The sequence below is a fragment of the Ischnura elegans genome, chromosome 3 (genome assembly GCF_921293095.1).
Source record: "Ischnura elegans chromosome 3, ioIscEleg1.1, whole genome shotgun sequence".
In the NCBI taxonomy this organism is placed as follows: Eukaryota; Metazoa; Arthropoda; class Insecta; order Odonata; family Coenagrionidae; genus Ischnura; species Ischnura elegans.
Window position 1 is genome coordinate 58927396 of NC_060248.1, and position 24433 is coordinate 58951828.

At 38.5% G+C, this 24433-nt stretch overlaps 1 protein-coding gene across 3 annotated transcripts in view; it reads right to left on the reverse strand.

The window, feature by feature from the left end:
* The window catches only part of LOC124155865 (cohesin subunit SA-2-like), a 37205-nt gene extending 18834 nt beyond the window's left edge, over positions 1–18371 (reverse strand). For 2 of the 3 annotated variants that reach the window (XM_046530021.1, XM_046530019.1), the window contains exons 1-14: positions 18121–18371; positions 17743–17931; positions 17424–17586; positions 15826–15892; positions 15285–15451; positions 13736–13909; positions 12114–12345; positions 10692–10905; positions 10311–10464; positions 9439–9587; positions 8635–8830; positions 6397–6636; positions 4196–4378; positions 3309–3521 (exon numbers count right to left, since the gene is read on the reverse strand). In XM_046530021.1, the coding sequence (XP_046385977.1) occupies positions 3309–3521; positions 4196–4378; positions 6397–6636; positions 8635–8830; positions 9439–9587; positions 10311–10464; positions 10692–10905; positions 12114–12345; positions 13736–13909; positions 15285–15451; positions 15826–15892; positions 17424–17586; positions 17743–17882 (2292 nt within the window). In that variant the 5' untranslated portion in view covers positions 17883–17931; positions 18121–18371. The remainder of the gene's footprint in view (positions 1–3308; positions 3522–4195; positions 4379–6396; positions 6637–8634; positions 8831–9438; positions 9588–10310; positions 10465–10691; positions 10906–12113; positions 12346–13735; positions 13910–15284; positions 15452–15825; positions 15893–17423; positions 17587–17742; positions 17932–18120) is intronic. The other variant, XM_046530020.1, reaches the window with a different exon arrangement.
* Between the last annotated feature and the right edge of the window lie 6062 nt (positions 18372–24433).

The following is a 24433-nucleotide window of genomic DNA, read 5'->3' on the forward strand; positions in this document are numbered from 1 at the left end:
GATTGTCAAAATTTTTTTATATTGTGTTGGTATACATGCCCCAAAAGTATGATAAAATTTTCAGCCATATTCACTGTTTACTTTGTCTGTGGTAGTCGCTAAGCTTCGACGTGTTTTTATGAGCTCGGCGATTTTTGCTTGTTTAAACAATGGAAGAATTGAAAAGTCAAAGAATTTGTATTAAATTTTGCTTAAAAATGAAATAAAGTGTGACGAAGTGTGTGAAATGTTATAAAAAGCCTATGGTGAGTCTGCTATGAAGAAAACAAGTGTTTACGAGTGGTATAAGCGTTTCCAAGATGGCCGCAAAGACGTTGAAGATGATGAACGCTCCGGTCGACCCAGCACGTCAATAATCGATGAAAATGTGGAAAAAGTGGAAAAAATGGTTATAAATGATCGCCGAATGACAATTAGAGAAGTTGCTGATGAAGTTGGCATATTAATTGGCTCAATTCATAACATTTTTTCAAAAGTTTTGGGCATGAAACGAGTGGCAGCAAAATTCATTCCAAAACTGCTGAATTTTGTCCAAAAAAACAATCGCATGAACATCGCTCTGGAGCTGTTAAATTACGTCAATGACGATCCAAGTTTGCTTGAAAGGGTCATAACTGGTGATGAAACATGGTTGTACGGTTATGATGTCGAAACCAAAGCACAATCGTCCACCTGGAAGCATTCAACGTCACCAAGAGCGAAAAAAGCACGTCAAGTTCGATAAAATGTCAAGGTTTTGCTAACTGTTTTCTTCGATTATAATGGCATAGTGCATCAAGAGTTCTTACCACAAGGTCGTACGGTTAATAAGGAGTATTACCTTGAAATTATACGACATTTTCGTGAAGCAATCCGAAAAAAACGCCCCGATTTATGAAAAAGAATTCATGGCTTTTGCACCACAATAACGCACCTGCTCACTCGTCGTTGCTTGTTCGTAATTTTTTGGCCAAAAACAATATCGTAGACATGCCAAAACCTCCATATTCACCATATATGGCTCCGTGTGACTTTTTCCTGTTCCCAAAGTTGAATAGACCAATGAAAGGTCAGCGTTTTTCCTCAATTGAAGAAATAAAGGCCGAATCGCTGAGAGTGCTAAAGGACATACCAAAAAGTGAATATCAAAAGTGCTTCGAAGATTGGAATAATCGCTGGCATAAGTGTATTATATCTGGGGAGGACTACTTTGAAGGGGACCACATTGATGTAGATGAATAAATAAATATTTTTTTGAAGAAACGAAAATTCTGGGTACTTTTTGAACAGACCTCGTACTACAATGTTTTCCACAGCCCAACAGAAGCTACTCTTTATCCTCCTTTTGCTATATACTGCAATATCAACAAAGTCGATGAATTGCAGGTTGAAGCCCCAGCCTTTCGATAATACGCATTAGTTCACAGCTGTCCTTCCACCACAGACAGAGACGCTCGCACTCGAGACCTTGTATACTCGCGCTCCCCCTGTAGCAATGACCGGCAAAAAGGGCAAGATTTTGACGGACGATGATTTGCAAAAGTATCTATTTGATAGTGACGTGAGTGATTGTGATATAAGTGAAGAGAGTGACATCGATAATACTGAATACTCGGGAAGTGGGAGCAGTGAAGATAGTGAAGAATTTTCTAGTGAGGATGAAAGCCGTCCGTCAGTTCCAAAAAAGGCGAAGGTGGAAAACAGGTGGGATTGGTGCTCAAAAAACAACAGTGTGACAGACTTTAGATTCTCAGGTAAACCTGGAATAAATGAAAGTGTTCTCTTGAGTTTAGGAAACAATCCTAGTGAAAGAGACTTCTATCAGTTTCTTGAAAACGATTTTTGGGAAGTCATCGTAGCAGAAACTAACAAATACGCAGATGCCTTTTTGAAATCTGATAAAAGAAAAAGTGAGATTACGAAAGGGTGGTTTGATACAACTGTCGATGAGATTCAGGCCTACTTTTCATTGTGTGTGCTAATGTCACAAGTGAAAAAAAATAAGCTTCAGAAATACTGGAGTCCGCGACAAGTTACGGAAACACCTTTTTTTAGAAGTGTTATGCCTTATAAACGTTTTTTGTTGCTGTCGAAATTCTTACATTTCGTTGACAACTCCATTGTGAATGAAAATGATCGGCTAAAAAAGATATCTCCAGTGATCAACTACATAAATAAAAAATTTAGTGAATTGTACATCCCTGAGAGGAATCTTGCCGTGGATGAAAGTCTCATGAAATTTCGTGGCAGGCTCTGCTATGTGCAATATAATCCAAGTAAACGTGCTCGATTTGGAATAAAATTTTACAAGATATGTGAAAGCTCGTCGGGATACTGCCTACAGTATTCAATTTACACTGGAATAAAACCGCCAGGCGCACAAGGAATACCTTCTAGTGCAGCGATAGTGTTAGAACTTTTGCATCCCTACTTTCGCAAGGGTTACACTGTGGCATTAGATAATTGGTACACATCACCTGATCTTTTTCTGAAATTGATTGATGAGAAAACTAATGCCTTAGGCACAGTTAGGGTAAATCGAAGAAATATGCCAGCAGAGTTCAAAAATGTAAAGTTGAGGAAAGGGGAGGCAAAGATAGAGTGAAGAATGCCGTGTCGCCCTTCACCTACCGGACTGTTTCAAACTCCATCATACGAAATCAGCGTAAAGGTAAATTTTACTATTTTTTCATAAATTATTTGCAACTATAATATATTGTCATATATTTTAGAATAATAATAATAATAATAATAATAATAATAGACGTCAAGTGAAATATAAGAAAAATGAAAAAATCGAAAGAAAATCTTTGTTTGGCATGAATGGCAAGGAGATGAAAAAGCAACTTTTTTTTTTCAGATTTGTGCCACATACAAAAATGGACATCTCCAGAAAAAATCGGTGGATTTCTACTAGAATTTCAATAATTGCATAAGATACCGTCCTTAATGACAATACAATAAAAAAGTTTCATTATTATTAAAATTGTGCATAAAAATATTTGTTTATAATTTTCACATTTTTTTATTAATGTTTTAAAAAAATGTAAAAAAAAATGTTATGGACCAATTGCAACTAAAAGTAATTAAAAAAAAGGTTAACCTAACCATGTGAAAACTTTCAATTCGATCAATAATAAACTAAAAAATTTATAAGCTTTTCATCATTAGAACGTTTTCTAAAAATAAATAGTATTTCTGACGGAGTACCGTGCCAGGGAAAAGGTAAGCTAATGGGTTAAATGGATTAATATGGATATTGCAGGGATATCATATGTAAACGCTGACGGATGTTGTTGGTATATTGAGTGAAAACTGGCATTACATACCTGTTTACTGCAAGTTGAATGATGCTGCATAGCCAATTTAAACTGTGTTACTATGCTTTCCGTCAATACTGTTCTCACGGCTTCACATTTGGGGAAGCGCTCACTTCCCATCTCACAAAGCTTCTCCAGAGTCTTCACAGTCATCTTTATCACCTCACGATCAGAATGACTGTGCATCACCTGACAAATGAGCTGTAGCAAACCCTCCAATTCCTGCGAATCAAAAAATCACCATCTACGTTAAAGTTGATTTTGGGAGGCAAAAAATGTCCTCTTCAATTGAATTTTACCACTGTGAATAGCTTCATTTGAAAATTTATTCAGTTCAGGACCATTTTTTTGCTGACACATTAACATCCCAGAATAGCAAATTTTATAACCAAATATTTTTGCTTACACAAATCAAAAATGAATCCCGACATAAAAAAACATGTACGTAGTAACTACCAATGAAAAATTCTCATTTGCAGTACACATAAACACTTGTTTATCTATCTATACGCGAATAAAAATTTGTTCCACATACGTTAAAAAATCATGCCACTATATCTGTTGAATTAGGAAACAGCAATAGTTAATTAACTTATATGATAACTATTTTCATATTTTCATTGTGTTCTCTATTGCCTATATTGCTAGAGAACAAATGTTTGCCCAATGGAAATTAAGCAATTTATTGAGCTTCACCAATATTGGTTGACTACACTGAAAATATATGTATTTCTGGTTCCAAAGACACAAATATGTTTCTTAATACTGATCAAAAGGTTTCATTACTTTACCCAAATTTAACAATCATGCATTAAACTACATTGAAAAAATATATATTGTTGTTCAAGTCAAATTTCGTACATAAAAAATGCACAAAAGGTAATATGTCTCCATACCTCCTCCATGTTGTTCAATGAGAATAACTGCAGCTCACAAAATTGAGGGATGGCCATTAAATTCTTCACAGCCTCTGGATGTTGCATAAACTTAGAAAGGAGCTGAGGTAGAGCTTTCAGAAAATGTTCTGACAGAGCTGCACGATCATCACCCACTTGTTTCAACTCTGATGTGGTCATAACCTGTTTACACAAGATATAAAATACATGAAATGGCAAATTAATAATTCTGTCAGTAATCAGTGCAAATACACTTACAGTAAAGCTTTGATTATAGAACAGAAATGAAACCCTGAGTGAGCTCATTGGGATACAGTTCTGAGGAAAGGCTCATTATACCCTTTTTCCAAACTGACGGCAGGTGACATTGAATGCGCTCGAGGCCTACCCACTCTTCTAGCCAATCACAGAAGAGTGGCAGGCGAAAGTGTGTAGGAGGCCACAGTCTAACTCAGACTTTTGTGCAGTGAAAATTGCTCTCCAGCATGCAGTGTTGCCAAACTTAATCCATGGAGATTGCACTCGCACCACCTCACATACAGTTATTTCCGGACCGGCAACGCTGGTCGGCCATATGGAGGGGAAGAGCGAAGGGGATGGAGGGGAATGGTGAGGTGGAACGGGCAGTGCTTCTCTGATTGGCTAATAGCTCTCTACCGCCCAGCCGCCAACAGTTCGGAAAAAGGGTATAGTCAGTCACTTTTATGCTCAGACCTAAATAGGGGGGGGGAGACAAAAGGAAGGAGACACTGCTGCAATACAGAGCTCTATGACACCTTCCGGGTAAGAATAGAGACTGAAGAAAAAGGATGGAAGAATCCCTTGCTGTAATTTGAGCGATGCAGGGTACAGTGAGCAAAACCACATTAATTGTATTGGGGAAAGGTAAGTTCATCCAATGAAGAGAATGAGTCAGTGATTTTTATTTAGATCTTTGATTGAATGCCCTAATTGAGGAGAAAACCCAAACAGATAACCAAAAAAAGAGAGATGATAATATATACTGTAACCGTACGGGCGCCTTCCCTCCGGTATACTGAAATACAAAACTAATGTGCCAGGCTAGCGTCGTCGGCAGTGGGCCGTGAAATAGGTTCTCTATGAAACACGTGGAAGGTATAGGGGCGAACGTACAGAGACTCTAAGTTTGTAACATAATCATTTATTGGTCTAATAAATACCACAAGTAAAAAAAAAAAATGCCACAAAGAATCCATTCATTACACAAAACCAACCAAATCATGGGCTGAGCTCGGTTGCGGGTAGATTACGAGAGCTAAAGCACGGAAGCATAAGCAAAAGTGCCGTTGCGACCCAACAAAAAATTAAACGGACGGGAAACCCATGCTTCACCCAGCCCACCCCCAATTCTGCAATCAATTTTTAATAATCTCGTGCGAGAGAGTTTACCAGCGTAGGATGACAGGTCAGATGGTATTGGCTGAAGTGTGGAGGCGCCGGTAAGTCGATTATAGGTCAGGTGGCATTGGCTGAAGTTTGGAGGCGCCGGGAAGTCGATTACAGGTAAGGTGGCCCAGGCCGAGCTCTCTGGAGGCACCGGGAAGTTGGCTACCGGTACTGCGCGGTCGTCTTGCAGCAACTGTGTGGCCACCGGCATAGCACTCCACCAACTTCCTCACTCCTTAGCAGTCAGCGATCGAGAGAGAGCTCACCTGTTTCCTCCTTGCGGCCACCGCTCTCCCCTCATTCCCCTCTTCTCCTGCGCCTTTATCAGCTGACTTCCTCTCCGCCGCCCCACTCTCCTCTCCCTTCCCCTCTCTCCGCCGGTCGCTCACTCACGCCGGTCTGGGCCTGGTAAACTCTATCGCGCATAGGTTCCGTCTTAAAACAAACCCTTATTAACCGCTCATGCCCTCACTCTCGCAACCACCCAGCGACGTTGCGTTGTTACAATACGTAATACTTTCCCGATCATTTTCTCAGAAATTTAAATTTGTCATTGTTTTCTCTTAATATCTGTTTTCTGGTTCGGATTCAAAAACTGGTCATTTTGAGAAGGGGAAGTGTAGGATAGAGGGAATAGATGAAGGTAGCAATGGGAGAGTAAGGGAGTGCTTGCAGGGACTCGAAAATGAATCAATAGACAGATACTCCAATGAAGAGCTAATAGAACAATGGGTGGCTGTAATGGCTCTACGGTACAAATTCCTTGCAGCAGATGGATAAAGCAGTTAACTTACCTTTCGTGAGGTACCTCTACAGAGAGGTGGTTCACCAGTAGCAGCCTGCCTAATTGCACACGTCATTATTTCCACCAGGGCAATCTGCTGGCTCTCGTCAAGTGGGCTAGATGCTGGATCTTCAACTTCGGAGATCAAAGACTCTTCCATCAAAAGCAGCTTGATCATGCTCTCCCAGTCTTTCAAAATTGGAGTGGTGTCGATGAGTGAGTCCACCAGGTACAGTGCATGCTCATGTAGCTGTAAAAGACAGGACTCACTATGAGCATGAAAGTATGAAAACTACAACAGATATCATTTCATACTAGAAGCCATATTCTCAATTGAGGCAATTTCAAATGATACAAGGCTTTTACACGCTATTGAAAGCATCAAATTTGCCAATTTGTATGAATGGGACCAGAGTAGCTCCAACTTGTGGTCCTGTCGCTAACACAATTGCTCAAATATGTTAACATTTTATATGTCACAATTTTTCTTTTACAAGAGTTCATTCAAGAGTTGACACGAAGTCTACGCTACAAAAAATTGCCCCAAGGGCAACTTTGAATGCAATTACAGCACACTCTGGCATATCATATCACACAGCATATCTGGCTGCGGTTTATCCAGGTAGCAGATTATCCGTGCACGATTTTCACTCTTGCTCAATTTTTTCTGCAATCTTTATTTTAAAAAATTGGACGCAAAATCATCAGCATTACAGCATCAATGCTAGGATACACCGGGCTTATTATTTTTGTTTGAATCCCCTTCGTAAAACGGAAGCGATCACGCACTAGCTGCATTCACGGGAGCACAGTGTTCCTGTTTTCCAAGCCTCGCAGTGTGCGACTGCACTCCTTGACCACGGATACATGGCGCGCAGCAGTTGCGACCAGGGCAACTTGTGCGAGACGTGACTACATGGTGTGGAGCCTGACAGTATAGTTTTCGATGTCAAGCGGTGGTTTTGAAGCATTCGCGCAAACCAATTTTCTGTATTCATGAACACACAGCCACGGATGTGAGATTTTTTAAACTAGGCCTTACATGGAGCATTAATAATACGAGTACAACCATGTTATCGCCGCTAAAAAGATCGCGAACTGGAGAAGAAAGTCTCAATGAGTCCGGGAAGCACTCTTAAATAACAGAATAGGAACATTAATAATAATATATTGTTTGTTTTACGTAAATTATAAACATTACAAGACGTTTAAGAGAAAGTTTGGATTGTCCATGTTTTCCGATCATTCGTGCTGTCTCTCCCGTATTATTAATCATTAGCTCGGATAATGGGGATTCTACTGTAACTGTAACTCCCAATGTGGCTTAGTAGTCACAAAAATTATTCACTAGAAGACACAGCAGTGTAGGCTCCTGATGATAGAACTATGCAAGATTATTCCCTTCAGCAATTATCAATTGGATAACTAATAATGTCATGTTTTCAATTAAACTTTAAGATGGAAAATAAACTTACACTCCCTAGGTCAATGTATCATTATCGGTACAATCCTCATTCATGCTCCAGTTCTTAGAGCAGTATTATTTATTCGAATGTCACACAATATTTTTTCCTGTCGCATTTTGTGTCAGGATTTTTTTTGGACCCAGATCCGGATCGCATCGTTGATTTCCGGAGTTGGATCTTCGGATATTTTCGGATCCAAATGCTGGTTTAATTGCCCACTATAAAATGAAGTAATTATTCAAGTTTCTTCTGGACCCATGGAATCAAAGGAATCCAACTTTGATTGCCATACACATTTAAATACTTTTACTGATTAAAAATAATACCTTACAGGAATTTTGTCCCCGTTTGTAAGTGTTTGTGAACATCACATAAAAACTCTTCGGATTTTGAGGAGATCGTGGAAAAACTTACATTGGAGAAGATATATATGTATCATGGTTAGCTTGGATTTTGTTTCCCAGTTCACTTGGGTTCCACTAGCTCATACGTTCACAAACTTCTAGAGGAGAAATTTAACGTCGATGATGTCAAGTTTCTCCTCTTGAAGTTTGATGTCTTCAGCGACTTTGGATCCAAAGTATCCGGTGAAGGGAATTATCCGTGGATATTTGGATCCAAGGTATTCAATCCGACCATTCACATTATATATGACTTAAAAATTCAAGAGTTCCATTTCAAAACGTATGGCATGAGTGCTAAAATATATTTCTAAAAATGTTACCCCTCAATTGCGAGAACAATGAGCCACACAATTCCTATGGCATAGGATACATACGAACCTGGTGTGCTGTGAAGAAATACACCAAGTCACACAAAAGTTCCTTGTTTAAAGGTTTCTCCAGGGAATTAGTTTTTGGAACAAATAGTTTTTGCTGCAGAAACTCGCCAGCAGCTAAAGCCACACCACGGTGTACTTCATACAGCAATTCATATATCTGTTCACAGTCAGCATCAGTCAAGGCATCTGGATGGTATCTGTCAAAATATGCAAATAAGGTTTCAGTTGAATTTTGAAAGACCCGCTAAACTGAAAATACCAAGTGCATTACTCTTACTCTCGTAAGTTATGGTGAAATATGATATAAATTAAGGTTTGAAATATTTATTACAATTCTGAATAACTCAATAGGACAATGGTAAATAAGCAGAGGGCAACCCATAGACTTCTTGTGGCCCGGGGCAGAGTTTGGGTGTGAAGCCCCCCTTGCCGGAAGAGAACTTTTACTTCAAATTTTACTAATCTAAATTATCAGCCCCTTAACACTGTGGCCTGTGGCAGTCTGCCCCGTCTGTCCCCCTCGACCCCCCTGTGGGCAGCCCTCCATTAATTATGAAAGCATGTCCTTAGATAATAAAAAAAGCTCAGCACAGGAACAGCTCAATATGCACAAAAAATGGCAGAGTGATACTTTAAGTCCATCAAGCAACATGTTTTCTGCAAGTGTGCCATAATTTGGGTGGGAGAATACATGAGAGGTAAGCAATTTATATAAACAAAATCTCACAGAATGTATTGCATAAGATGCACGTGAGTTGGTACCAGCTTACCAGTCAACTAAACTCATCAATGGGGTTTAACTTACTTCAGAATACTAGTCACAAGTTTCACTGCTTCAACAGCCACATCATACTCTTTGTCTGCCCTCATCCCAACGAGTCTACTCTTGAATTTACTGGTGAAGAGTTCCAGCTTCCCTCGGTGAGTCTCAGAGTCATAGAGTGGTTTCAAAGCCTAGAGTGAAAGTAAATCATGATAATCTTCATAATAGTGAAGTTAGAGGAAAACTTTCACTTTAAATAGATTTCAAACAATCTTTTAGCGGCACTGGAAACTGTCTTGAAAACTGACATTTGATGCCTAATGTCTCTGTTGAAACTCAAATGATATTTGGATTAAAATATTCTGATTACTATTTCAATAGTACTGCATGAAACAAGTAAATTTTTACGCAGTCACAACCACAGTAACTAAGTACATATTTTTCAATGGAAATCAAAGAATTGCAACAAAGACAAAAAAAAGTTAGGAGACAGCTGATTTCGAAAGAGTTGAGCTTACATTTCAAGACAGTTGCATGTCACCTACTTGATTCATTAAATGGAAATACAGAATAAATGATAATTGACACCTGTTTCAGAGCAGTAAAGAACAATTCATCACACTAAACATTTCAACCATGGTTCAATACACATTTAAAAGAAAAAAGCCAACATGGCAGGCATCCCTGTTTTTATAAATATGATATCTAGTCATTTATGCAACAATAACCAGATGTAGATGGCATTTTTGGGCACTATGTCCACATACATTGGCTAAGAACAGCAATGGTTTCACAAGCTATTCCGCTAGCACATCTCCAATGTAACAAGCCAGTATACATGGATGCAGTACATAATTTTGGTGCACCCAGAGGCTAAAACCATAATCCTTGACATGAATCTATCATGTGTGTACCTGGAGGCAATTCAGTCTAACAGCACCGACTCGATCATTCAGGGACCATCCTATGTACTTCAAATAGGAATCGGTTAGGAAATGATTTGGATACTTGAACATCCATTGGCCTAATTCAGCAAGGCATATGGACCTGATCTCAGGCAAGGTGTCCCTGTAAGTGCAAAATGATTTACAAGTCAGAGACAGAAAGAATTACCTCTGATTATAATATTTCTGAATAAATTTCAAACTTTTATCAATTAAATATAATATTATCTAATTCATAGTCTAAGTGAGAAACATTTATATACTTTTTCACATATATTGATGAACAAAAACTTGACAAAAAATGATCAACTGATGAAAATACCCAAACTTTGCATACTTGTGTTTCCTTACCTATATCTGACAGCAAAAATTGATTTGAACATGTAGCTTAGAATATTTTTCAGTTCCTCCAGATTCTCTTCCAGTTCTTGCCTCTTGAGAGTAACACTTCCACCTCCACTCCTATAACCTTTCAAGAGCCCGGCATGACGAAAATGACGCAATCCCTCTATGGTACCAACAGTAGTTTGAATCACATCCACCAAAGCAGTCATCATCTTGATACCTACAAATAATGCCAATAAAGAATCAGTACTTAGGAAATGATATATTATGGTGAGGAACAGCGAACAGAAGTTTAAAATGGTTAAGATAGGTGAGGCATGGACAATGACAGCAGCACAGAAATCGTGGGAGGAGAGATTGGAAATGTGGTGCTACAGAAGAATGCTGAACATTAAATGGATCCACGAAGGCAGCAATGAGGAAATCCTAAGAAGATAAAGACAGAAGAGGTACGAAAGATTTGCTGATACACATGAAAGAGATTGGAGAGCTGCATCAAACTAATCGTGGAATTGTTGACCATAGATAAGGATAAAGATCGTATGAAAATTATTTCGCCACTTGATTTATGTATTTCCATCATTTAAAGGCGTGATTTTTTTAATTTCACACTAAAGATACTAACAACAACACTATCCTGCTATTGATGAAAGGCTCCAAGATTAAGAGATAGCTAAACATTAAATGTGACAGATGGAATGCTGTACTAGAAGTCCCCTCAACAAAGCACAAGGATCAGGCAGACTGAAAATTCTCTGTCAACACTAAGTTTTGAACTTGGGCCATGATATGATAATGGTCACAACACTGTATTTAATCATCAGGCTAGATATTTAATGAAAAGTATTGGAAAGAAGACTGTTTCTCATAGTGAGTAAGATCAATAGCTTCCACAAGATGTATTATATTCTATCAAGGCATTTGGAGGAGGCAACCGGCAGCCGAGGTAATTTGTGCCATGAGGGAATGGTATGGTAGGAATGGTGGAGAGAAACCCGGCATCGGTATTAGCCTGCTCTTAATGAAAGGCACCAAGGCTTAACGTTTCATCTGACGGATGGAGTTTTGCACTTGAAATGCCCTCCACACAACATTCAAGCAGGGATCGGGCATTCTATGAAAATTCTCGCCAGGATTTGAACCCGAGCCCACAGGGTGGGAGGCCAACACTATAGCCACCACGCCAACCCAATTCCCCATGAAAAAATTGGGGTTGAGCTTCTAATTCCCCATACAATCTCAATGCTGTCTCACCATACCCCCTAAATCATCAACAAAAACAGGGATTGAAAGGCAGTATAACAACCCTTTAAATTTGCAAAAATTTACATTTTACATCAAAAGACAAATGGCAAAGCTGTGACATAAATTGTGGGTACATTCACGGCTACTTAGCTAAGACTGCAGGGAGAAATAAGAAAGTCTTACCTGCATATGTGGCGGTATGACGGAAAGCTCTGACATTTGAGTCTGAAAGAGCAATAAGGAATGATACCAGGTTGTCCATTAAACACTGGTCATGCAGCATGGGCATAACTCCAAGAGGAGGCCGCTCCTTGTGCCCATGCTTGATCAGCCTTTGAATGAACTCAGCTGTGTTCTCCCTGAATTTTTTCCATGGCGGAGCATTCAAAATGAGAGGATAATCACTCCCCATGGTCTGTTGAAATAGAAAATTGAAAGTTATATTCTGAATAAAATACATACATACATTGTCATCATTAATGAATACACAGTAAATCCATGAATATCTACCTATCTATCTACAAATAATAGTGGTTGGCTATTGAAATCAACTGAATCAGATACCTACACATATTTCTCTATTGAAACAAAAATTTTGACTAATCTTTTCATAGGAATCATGAAAAACAGCAATGAACGGATTATAAGCTAGGGGCAGTCTAGCCATGTCAGCTGGTCGGCGATCGCTGACGGAACCGAGCTTAAGTGGCTCCACAACCCTTGTGTCTATCGTGAAGCATACATGAAAGATGTAATAAAAAAACTCAGATTACTTGAGCCAACATTTTTTTTGCTATTAAAAAATTCTAAATATTCATTTAGCTACTTTACACTTTATGTATACCCAGTGTAATAAGATTAGTATATAAAAAATAAATAAAATTAGAGTGTCAGAAAGTAAAAGAGAACCTAAAATGGGCGTACCCAGAATCAAAACTGGGGGGGGGCAAAACTAGCTGTGGTTGTTAAAGTTGTAACTTTTTTGCACAGAAAAGGCCAATGAAACCAAAATTTTAAAGAAATTATGACAGCAATTTAAGTATTAGGTAGTTTTTTGCTTGAAAAAAATAATGATTTGTATTTTAGTACTATCTCTTATACTAATATAATTTTTCTCAAAAGGAAAATTTGTTCATACCTTTTGTTTTGGACAAAATTTATTTTCGCTTCTAGGGGGGCATGGCTACTAGATGAGTGGATTTGATTTGGTGGGCGATTGTTGAGCGTTTTTGCAGTGGAGGTATCGCATAGTACCTACATTTTATAATTTTATAAGCAGTGAAATTAGAACTTTTCATCGTATTTTTTACAACGAATTATGTAGCTATTTTCATAATAACTTTTATCTGGTTTTTATGAGCCATAACAGTGTCAAATCCCCCGGTAAGGGGTGCTTACCATTAATCTTAATTAATATCACGAGCCTAAATTGAGGTCCCCCAATCACCCCAGACAGACCCTGATTATAAGAAAAACATTGCCCATATTGCTTAAATCCTAAGGTAAGCATTTTGTAGCCCTCTATGTATTCCTTTCTCATACTATGTAGTTCTTTCTGCTCCCCAACTTCCATGTTTCATACGTCCTTCTTCACCTGCTCCAAGTATTTGACTTCTTTTGGGGGCCTATCCATCAGCTTTTCCCTCCACACAAGGATCAAATTAATTGTAAATCCAAACAAAACAATAAGGTAACGTTTTTGGCCATAAAAGCCTTGAACTCAAGCCCATGAGCACATGCTGTGGTGCCTTTCATAGCAGTCAACTAGCTTAAAATGAACAACTTCATTGAAAAACAGCACTCACATCATCAAATTCTTCAGCCATTTTCGCGATGATATCAGTGTACTCCATTGTGGCCTGCATGCTTTGAGTGATCTTTCCTTTGCATCCAGAGGCATTGAAGAAGAACTGGGTGAGGGAAAGAAGAGCCCCATCTCGACTCAGCCAGTAGCTTTGGACCCACCCCTCAACAACTTGCTGGAAAGTAGAAAAAAAGAACAACATACCACCTTAGTAATATGCCAAAAGAAAAACTCCAAATTGTTAATAATTGCAAAAAAGGAGGCCTACATACTATGGAGATACAAGGGGTAAGCTCCTATTCATATAATTACCAGCAGGCCACCCGGCATTACTTGGGAAGATTAGTGCCAGAGAAGGGGAAACTTAGAACCATGGAATAGGGTGGTTTCCTTTTATTTTTTTATTGCCTAAATCGAAAGATTATTACACCTGGAGAACGTATTTCACGCATTTAGATTTTTAAATGACGATATCTATTTTTCGCGATTAAATGAAAAGTGAAAAATTTCAAGCGCACGAAAACGTGACGCGTAAGTATATGAATACTGGGAAATCTCTCCGTGAGACTTATTTCTGGTTCCCGCTGCCCCTCTGTGAGGTGACCTTGAGGTGAGGCTTAGCGCTGATACGACGCAGGCTGCTAGCGGGTAGCTGAGTACCCTGCTGGCTGGTAGCACTTGTCTTAAATAAGGATTATTAATTCCTTATCAAATGAAGAAAACTTTCCGACCTTAGCCAGTTTTAATAAGTGATTATTAAGACATGTTTCCCTGAGCTCTACGCCTCATGCATGCATTGGTAACCTCAGACGATGTATAACTCCTATCTTCTCGTATAGAAACTAGGTCCCTGTGACGTCACGTGGAGTGGCATCGCATGGGCGCCAATCTGGCCCTTTTCAAATGAGGATAAAAATGGACCATTGCCATTCGTCTAAACCGCTATTTCTAAAACGAAATAATTTGTATATTTTGAATACACTAATGGTGGGTAACGAATCGCAATCAATGCTTTTCGTTTTCTTTGATGAAGGAAACTACTCTATTCATGGTTACATCAACCGTTCAATGGTAAAATTTGAAAGAACATACGAAGAAACACGATTTGTCGGAATTCACAGTTAAAATGACAGCAAGGTTAGTCGTGGGCCATTTACCTGTGCACGGTGAAGTAGTGAGTAAAGGCAGTTTCGGATTTGGAAGTTGCCAAATCAGCCGTCACCTCGCACACAGCGTGTACAAAGATACACAAACATGGCATAGCGAATGGGGATGTTATCAAAAGAGTGAGCAGAGGGTAGCGAATGGTTGCTTGGTGCCACTGAGCCCACTTGCAGGGTTCGGTAATGAGAAAATGATGCGAAGGAAGCGTCAGAGGCAACCAAAAATATGTAGGACTACAGGGTTAGGAGCGTGAGATACACCTTTGTACTAACTCTGGCTGCAATCCATTCAGCCGCATAGAAACACATAGCTGACAGACACACAGAAATCCTCATATATCCAATATAATACACATAGAGATATTTACAAAAGATAGCCCACAGTACCTGCACTGTGGCCTTCTGCTCCCTTATAATATAGCAAAGAGAGTTTTCATCCTCTGCCTGAAGCTCGGTGATTGGTCGACGCCCAGGACGACGTCTTTTTGGAGGACCTCCCATCAAAACAGAAGCCACTGGAGCCAGAGCTGCCCTCTTCAGTCCACCCAATCCACCTGAAGAACAAAATAATTATTGTCTTTAATATAACAAAAAAGACTGATTACTCTAATGTAAAGCTGTAATTCTATCAGAACAGATTTACAGATTCTTTCTAGGGTTGGCAATCAAAACTTAAGTTGAAATCAGTAAAATTTCAAGAGGTTCATTCCCGGGAGCAAAATGTAAAAACAAAGCGAAAAAGAATTAGACCCGGGGAGCTAAACTCAGGGTTGAAATGAAATCGGAGTCAAAACTACTACGGGTCGAAACTAAACTAAAACTGTGGGACGAAACGAAATGCAGATAACGTTTCGCAACGGAGGGACCATTTTCGTTTTGTTTCACTTGCCATCCCTCTTTATAACTTTCAATTCATAATTTAACCTACCTCTTCCTCTACCACGGCCACGACCACGTGATGATGGAGGAGAAAGCTCCTCCACAACTTCCTGCAGCTGAAAATAAGATTGTATAAACGTAAATAACAATAATCAAATTAAATGCAAAATTAATAATTATTAAATTATTAAAGATAGTGTCCGGCGTGATACGGTGGAAATCTTTGGTATTCAGCTTAGTAAAACCACTTGTCTGTTTCCACACACTTTTATTTAAACTGATAATGGCACAAGTTGCCGAAACCATGGTCGGTTTAAATAAAAGTGTGAGGAAACAGACAAGTGGTTTTACTAAGCCGAATTAAATTATTAATTTATCTAATTACAAGGATGGAAATTTTTCACTGTTATATATATTTCTCATCTCCACATTAGTAGTGTGCATTATCGCCATCAAATCGCAAGTGGCCACAATAACAGATATTGACACAGCACCACAGAATCAGGAAGCAGTGGGCCGATAACAATGAGTGGTAAGAACATAAATTTATCGAAAAGGATTCTGATTGATAACTGCAAATTAATATTTATTTATAATAATAGGAATACAATACAATAAAATATTCATATTCCTTGAGTTGTAAGATTAGACTAAATGCACACGAGATGTGGATAAGATGATAATGAAGGTAAGATCGATGGAGAGGAAAAAAGGAGCAAAGAAATTATCGGAATGATGAGATACGAAACTGCTGGAGGAGATATGGAATTTGAGAGAGGGGGTGTGATAATTGAGTGAAATCTAGAAAAAATTACTTGTGATGAAGAAAACATTAGGAAGGTAAATGTGGTAACCATGATGAAGGGAAGGATGTCAGGCAAGCGAGGAGGAGAAAGGCTTAGAATAGTGTTCATTGGTATAATAAAAAGTAATTGGTATTTAACTGAAATGAAGAAGGAAACTCAATGAGGGTAAGGAGACAGGCCGGGGTGATAGCAATTAAACCTGCTCCTAGAAATCATATAAAAAGAAAATAAGCAACTTCCATGGATGAAAAAATTGTTGTCCATATTATTAGAAAACTTGAACAACAAATCTACACACAATTCAGTCACCAACAACTCAAATGAATAATTTTCTAGGGAACATTGACTTTAAACAGTAAATAACAGTTCTGTGTCCTAACATTTTAAAGGATATATGTATGTATTAGATTAGAGGAGAAATAAGGGCAGTATTCAAAAATGAGAGGATTATGGCATTAGTACATAGTATTTGATTTAAACAATGGGAATCAACTACGGCCTTTGAATGCATTCAACCATGGTCATTCAACTTTGGTCATACTCAGGATTTAAAATAAAAAAGCAATTATAATCAAAATCAACTAAATAAAAATTAACCAAAATCATCTAATTACAAAGAGCTGGAGGATAATAATATAGGAAACTCCTTTGATATGGGGAAAAGACAAAATGGTCACAAGGCACCAAGGGCTCAATTTTACAGGGTAACTTGGAACAACTCATTTGTAAATTTATGCCAAAATACATTCTCAAAGGTCTTAACATTTGAAGGGCACCTTAGGCCACTATTGCACAGCACAGTATCCCCTTCTATACAAAAATAGATGCAGTAAAAGCAAACCTGAATGACTCGAACATCTCCATCATCTTCTAATATCGCCTCCACAAAGTGTCCTCCTGTCTGCACAAGTGTGGTTTGCCTGTCATCTACCGTATGGGCTGATACGGCCTCTATAGTAGGGCCATCGATATACTGCTCAACAAACGATATTCCTTGGCCATCACTGAAAAAATAACGAAGGAAAAAATGAACGCAAGAAGGTTTTATGCACGCTGTGACTTAATCGTATTTATCGCCTTCAATCAAATGGTGTGGTGGTTGAAGAAAAGGGATAAATAATGCACCAAGCTGACACGAAAAGATATGAAAATTAACATACGTAGCATGAACAATTGCACCGTCGCCTTGATCAATCGTGTATGCCGTGAAATTCTCAGGAAGGCTAACTGCTGTCGCAGCTAACTCGTTGATTGCAGTCGATGACAAGGCCCTGGGTCTCCTTCCACCACGGCGAAGCATGTTGAAAGATATCTTATGTGATTCACGAAATCATACTGTTATCCCTCACCTGAAAAAACACAATGAAACTCAAATATCGGAATATTTACAAGGTGTGGCAATTACAACCAAAATGTAAACAAATATCAAGAAGGCAAACAATCCGCATATCTTTACCGCAACACCTCTGATATGATTTCGAGAAATCTAAGTAATGAATTTTCGGCACAATTTTATTCACAAGAGGCAATATATATACCTGTAATTGCTTTGAACAGCCAAATTAAAGAAAACCGAATTGTGCTTGAGAGCCCAAATGGCTCGCGGTGGATATGCACTTCAGGGTCTTCAGCTAATAGATATCACCTTTTTACTGAAATTTATGTAAAGCTGCGATAGTTCATAGGCCAAAACTATTATTTTCTCTCTGAATTGTATGAAGCAAGGTTTAATAATTTAAATTCGTCCATTATGTCTTTACCACTGCCTCCATTGAGCCTTTTCCGCAACGCTACTTTAGTGACAAAACAGAATCGAAAATAAGGCGCGCTTTCATTTGATTTAAGTTTTACCCTGTTCACGCGAGCAAAACCACGAGGCAAAACACATGATAGCGCTACTTATATTTTCAAAGTTTCTACCCCTTTGAATAGGTGTATAGATTATTTAAAAATATATTTAGACGCACCAACACCGTTTCATAAAAGCTATAAACAAAATTATGGGTAAAGTGGGCTGCATGCACCAACCAACGGGTTAGATGCAACTCACGAAGGCATACAAAGATATATGAATTTGACGGATAGTAAAGTTGAAATAATTCTTTGAGTTTCTTAATTTTAATGTCACCATATTCCATGGCATACAACTGAGAGGAATATATTATCTTGGTCAGAGGGCGGCGGTAACGTGCAAGACTAAAATTCATTTGAACTTGAAAATGAATTTATACATTATACCTATTTTCTTCGATTGATACGTCACCTTTGAATATTTAAAAAAAATAGCATATCTCACAAGGTTTCTTCTGGTCGCCATTTATATACTGCAATCAAAGATGATTAAGAGAGCATTAGCAATTGTAAAATACAGGTCTTGAAGTTTTCCCGAAACTACTGTTCTTTTTTGTCCATGAGACCCAGAAAAGGTCCCTTATATATTTATGATGTCACTTTTTTGTGGCTGATGGAAGGATTGTGTGCCATATAGTCAGTGCTTTTTTACCTTATAAAATGAAAAGTTTCAGAAAACAGAAACAAAAAAAAACAGAAAATGGTTTTCATAACATAGTAATAAGAGATTGTAAGTCAAGGCGAGGTTTTATATAGATAGAACTACATCGGGAGTTATTAGAGGGGCAATTCAGCTAAATCAGAATTCTATTCACTGTATTCACTGATCCAGAAGCAGTAGGACAAAGGATTATGGAAGCTGTAACCAACCGGAAGTTTAGAGCAACTCCTCACTATTACCATAGAGTAAGTATATTCATACTTACTCTATATAGTATATTCATACTTACTCTATGCTATTACCTACCGTGAAAAAACTTTTATATTATAAAGTAAGGGAATAAATAGGCATAATTTTCTTACATATATTTATTATAATAATCAAATTCAAGGGTTTCCAGCAGTGAAATGGTGTACAACTCTTTCACAATTAATTACATAGAATCTCGAGTAGTAGCGTTTTATTGTTAATAAAAATAATATGAATATTAATACAAAAGTATTATATTCCAACAGAGAAAAGGAGGAAGAAAAATCAGAAAATTTTAATTTATTTATATCCACTTTCTCTTATGTAATTACATGCCTGAAAATCTTGCTTTATCGCAATATTTAAAATACAGCACTTCATTCTTCGGTGCTGAAAATTCATGCGACGTGCTTCAAGTAAATCTCATATGACCGAAGGATATCGTATTATTGATCCCAAAACTAGTGAGTGGTTACATGAATCCTCTAAGTTTCTTTATGGTCGTGGCAATTTGATTACCACGTGCCAATTGCCGTTTTTACGCTTGATTTTGGTAACTAAGAGTATAGGTGACTGTAATGTAAGTAATGTAACTTTTAATGGTTGCAAAAATTGTATTTTCCTTTTTTTAAATGTCACACTAAACGGAACTAACTGTCATAACACCGTCGTCTTTAGACTATTTTTTTCATGAGATCACACGTAGAAATCGAAACTGTAGGAAAAATTACAAATTTAGCTTACTTTTATGTCATAATTTTTCAGATTGGAGTGCGATTTGTCACCCATTATAGAGCGCGCGGCAGACCGCACCCCGGCTACTTTTTGGCGTGCGGCAGGTATGGTTGGGCTCGCGAGCGGTGCCTAATCCCGCCTTCCCTGTTCAGACAGACTATAAACCGAAATGAAGGAAACTCAAAGTGGGGAAGGAGACAGGCCAGGGTTATAGCAAGTAAACCTGCTCGTACTGCCAACCCTACTCAGCAGTCACCTCCATCATCACCCCTTTTCCTTGGAACCGGACATACAGGTACTTCACCTTAAGCAACGCAAATCCCATGGAGTGCCTCCATAGGTGCACCTATTTTCAGCGGCCAATTTTTATGTTAGTACACCACGACCATACGCTAAAAAATGACTTCGTTTATCGATAGGATGTTTCTATAATTTGTCTCTCATATAATTTGAATGTATTTTAATGCCGTTTTTCCATAAATGTCTACTATTCTTGTCACTTTGTGTTCTAAATAGCGACAAGGGTGGGGTGGACCTTAAATTCCTGATCAATCTGATTTTCGAAGTATAAAAAAAAGAGAGTGGTTGTTCGCACAATCCGGAAGATGTGCGCCCGGAGACGTGTGCCCCGGGCTATGATTAATAAAGGGCGATGACACCTTTAATGGAATTCGCTTTATTTCGCGCGCGACTTGCAGGGAAGCGCACGCCAAAACCCCGCGTCCACACGCTCCCGGCCTTCTGAATGAATGACACACAGATACTTCCCCTTAGAAACGCCGTCGGCAAGGGCATGGATGATAGGGTCTAAGGGTTACTGACCCTCAAGTAACGGCACTGCCATCACTTCAAAAGGGTGCGAGTCAAGTCCCTTGGCGGAGACCACGAGAAAGATGCCGAATGGGAATCAGCCGGACATTGGAAAACCCCGATGACGGCGACACTCGCCGAAGGGGAGGGGGGGGGGGGAAGCACCCAACAGTGGTTATCACCAAAGAGCAATAAGAGATTGTCAGTCGAAGCGAGCTTTTATATCGATAGAACAACATCGGGAGTTATCAGAGGAGCAATTAAGCTATATTAGAATGCTATTCATGTGTTGCCGTCACCGATTCAGAAGCAGTAGGACAGAGGATAATGGAAGTTGTAACCAGCCCATAGATTATAGCAACTCATCGTAATAGGGTGGTTTCCCATTATTTTTTATTGCCTAAATCGAAAGATTATTACTCCTGGAGTAGGCATTTCACGCTTTTAGATTTTCAAATGACGATATCTATTTTTCGTGATTACATGAAAAGTGAAAAATTTCAAGCGCGCGAAAACCCGACGGCTGCCAATGCCGACGCCGGGTTTCTCTCTACCCTTACATCCCTACCCTTCCCTATGGCGCAAAAGTGATAGCTATCGGTCACCTTCTCAAATTACTATACCATACCTAATTTTCTGGCTTACATGGATTTTATCGATGATTTCGAGCATTACGTCCTCTTTCGGGCGTCCTAATCATTCGAAGTTACTTGCATTGGTACGACCACAACGGAATTCAGTAAACCACTTCTTTATCATTGGAATTGATGATGCAGAGTTTCCGTAGTATTCATCAATCATATCCTTGGTTTCGGCGACAGTTTTTATGCCCCAAAAAAATGTTTAGTTAGTGCACGAAATTCGATTTTTTTCCATTTTCGTTCAAATGCACAAGGTTGTCTGCTTTAAATGGTTGTCAAACGCAAACTAAACGACTTAAATATCTCAAAATTCTACAGCTGTTTACTAATAGATAGCAACTTAAGGGGGTATTGTTGTATTTATATTTAGGTACTACGTGAGAAATGCAAAAAGTCACGGACCCTCGTATCAAACGACCCTCGTAGTTAAAGCCTGCGCCTGTTAGTGATACACAACAAAGTACCGACTGATCGCTTCACTGGGATTGCATGACGGGGGTACCCAGAGGTTTCACCGATATTTGAACCCAGGACCTCCCGATCAGTAGCCTTGAATAAAGTATCGCAAAATTAAAGTTGCCATCCTTGAAAAACATGCGCGGAGGTCGCTTACCTTCGCGAAAAGGGACATCTATTTCTGTTTCCTTAACTACTGCATTTTGGTAGAGGGATTTGTTTATTTTGAGTCCGCGGTCAGAGGGTAAACACATGGGCTTTTCCTATACTTCTTTGACCGCTTTGGAGAAAGCGCAATTAGCACTCCCAAGTCAGTGAGACGAGCGTACGGAAAGGGGATTACGGAAGGTTAGCTTTAGAATCGGAAATAAATGCGTCTCGTATTTACCTCCATCAAGGATGAACGCAAAATGAAGAAAAGCTGCGGTTGGAGGCATTTTCATATATGCAAACGTGGAAGCTAACGTAATCAAAGTTTATGTCAAAAAAGCCTTCTATTATTCGTTGATTGGCTGGTCATTATCATCGGCCAACAAAGGCTGATTTGACGCAACTCTACCATCAATTCTCTTTACAGCTCAGAAGTGCATGTTGATAATATCTTTAAGTTGGCCCAAAATAAATGCATCGTTTGGTCAAGACTTATGAAAGTGGGACGCTCCATGATATTTTAATTTAAAATAATTAATGTGCCATTAAAAATTAAGAAAGAACGATGGATAGGAAATACAAGGATAGGTCCAAAGGATGCGGGCGGTGGAGAGATTGAACGCAAAATATTTTGCTCATTTCGAGTGAGTGGAGGGAGGCTTAAGCCCCCGATATATACGCCCATGCCTCAGGTAATAGCCTTTTCATCAAGATCATTCATTTAAGCATGAACGTATTAATATATGTTTAGGCTTTTTATAGTGGCTGTCCCGGAACTACGATAGCTAAATCAAGCATTTTCGGATCATAGAAAAATTACATAAAATAAAAGGATTTCTATCATTTATTTTTTCCTTTCGGGGTAAACTGTAGGACAAGATAATGTTTTAAAAACTTTTGTTAATTAAAAACAAAATATACGTTCTAAAAATACGTAAAAGCCATTTTCTTGATCTATATTAATGTTTGCCACTTATTGTGGAAAATGAATGTCGTAGACGTAGTAGTTTTCTTTTGGTTGAGTTACAAAGTTCATGAAGTTGACAAAACGGCTGATTTTACGGTATGAGGAATCATTTATTGCACTTACGTGTATACATTTTTGAAATTTTCACAAAACAAAAAATGAATCAGGATTAAGAATAAAATTATCTTTAGAATGGTGTATTTTTCATTATTTTAGCATGCGATGAATCCCAGATATAAATTTGCAATGTACAGCGGCACATCATTTTGACGCCGACAATTGGGCGGGGCTGAGGAGGCACGTGCCCCAGTCGGAAAATTTCAGGAGACGGCAAAATTTGAAAAGTTATTGAATAAAGATTTTTAGTTTTTTTTTCAAATTAAATTATTTAAAAGGAATTATTAATTTATAAATTATTAAAAACAATAATATTAACAAAATTTCTCAATAGCAAACATACGGTGTGTATCTCCCACTACCGCATACATAAAATTCCAACTACCGCTTAAAATAAAAAGCGTTCGGATCAGGAGTGGTGAGGGTGGAAAACTAATTTTTCTCCCCCTCCCCAAAAAAAAACTTCTAGTTTCAGCCCTGCATGTTTATGTACTTATATACCCTAATATCTTAACTTTATCTCATGCGATACCTTTGGCGCTATTTCCTCCCTCTGGTCCTCCGACGATTATCTTCATCAGACCTCAATGCCTCACGATGTGGCCTTGTCTTTTTCTTTTTCTTTGGGTCTTCGGGAGACTTCTTTTATCTCTTTCTTCCTTATTACTCACTCTGTCGACCCATTTTTCCTCTTCCATACTTCGGTAGCACCACATTTCGAATTCCTCCGTCCTTTTCGGCTGTTTTTATCGTCTACACTTCACAACCATAAGGAAACGAATTCCATAGTTTCGTTCCGTTGACATTTTTTTCCTTACTTCTATGTTTGAAGCGTCAAATGAAGGCAACAACGATGAGGAATTAATTTGGGGGTATCTTTATATTTTTATGATAGCATTTAAAAATAGGAAAAACATATATCCAATACAATTCATAAAGAAATTACGTCGCCCATCTCTTCAATCCATAGAGCGCGAAAGGCACAGCCTGACCACTCCAGAGTAATTAAAGCCTATTTCAGCGGCCGGAAAAGGTAAAAAAGGGGTATAAGTTTTTGCATTTTCCATTTAATAATTTATTGAACGCAGGTTATCTGTCAGGATTTCTAATTTTTTCCAAACCCAGTTCATAGAGCGCGTCATGACGTGTTAATTTACAAAGCGATTTTCGATGGATATTGATACCTGTTTTTACTATGGATCGATTTAATGATC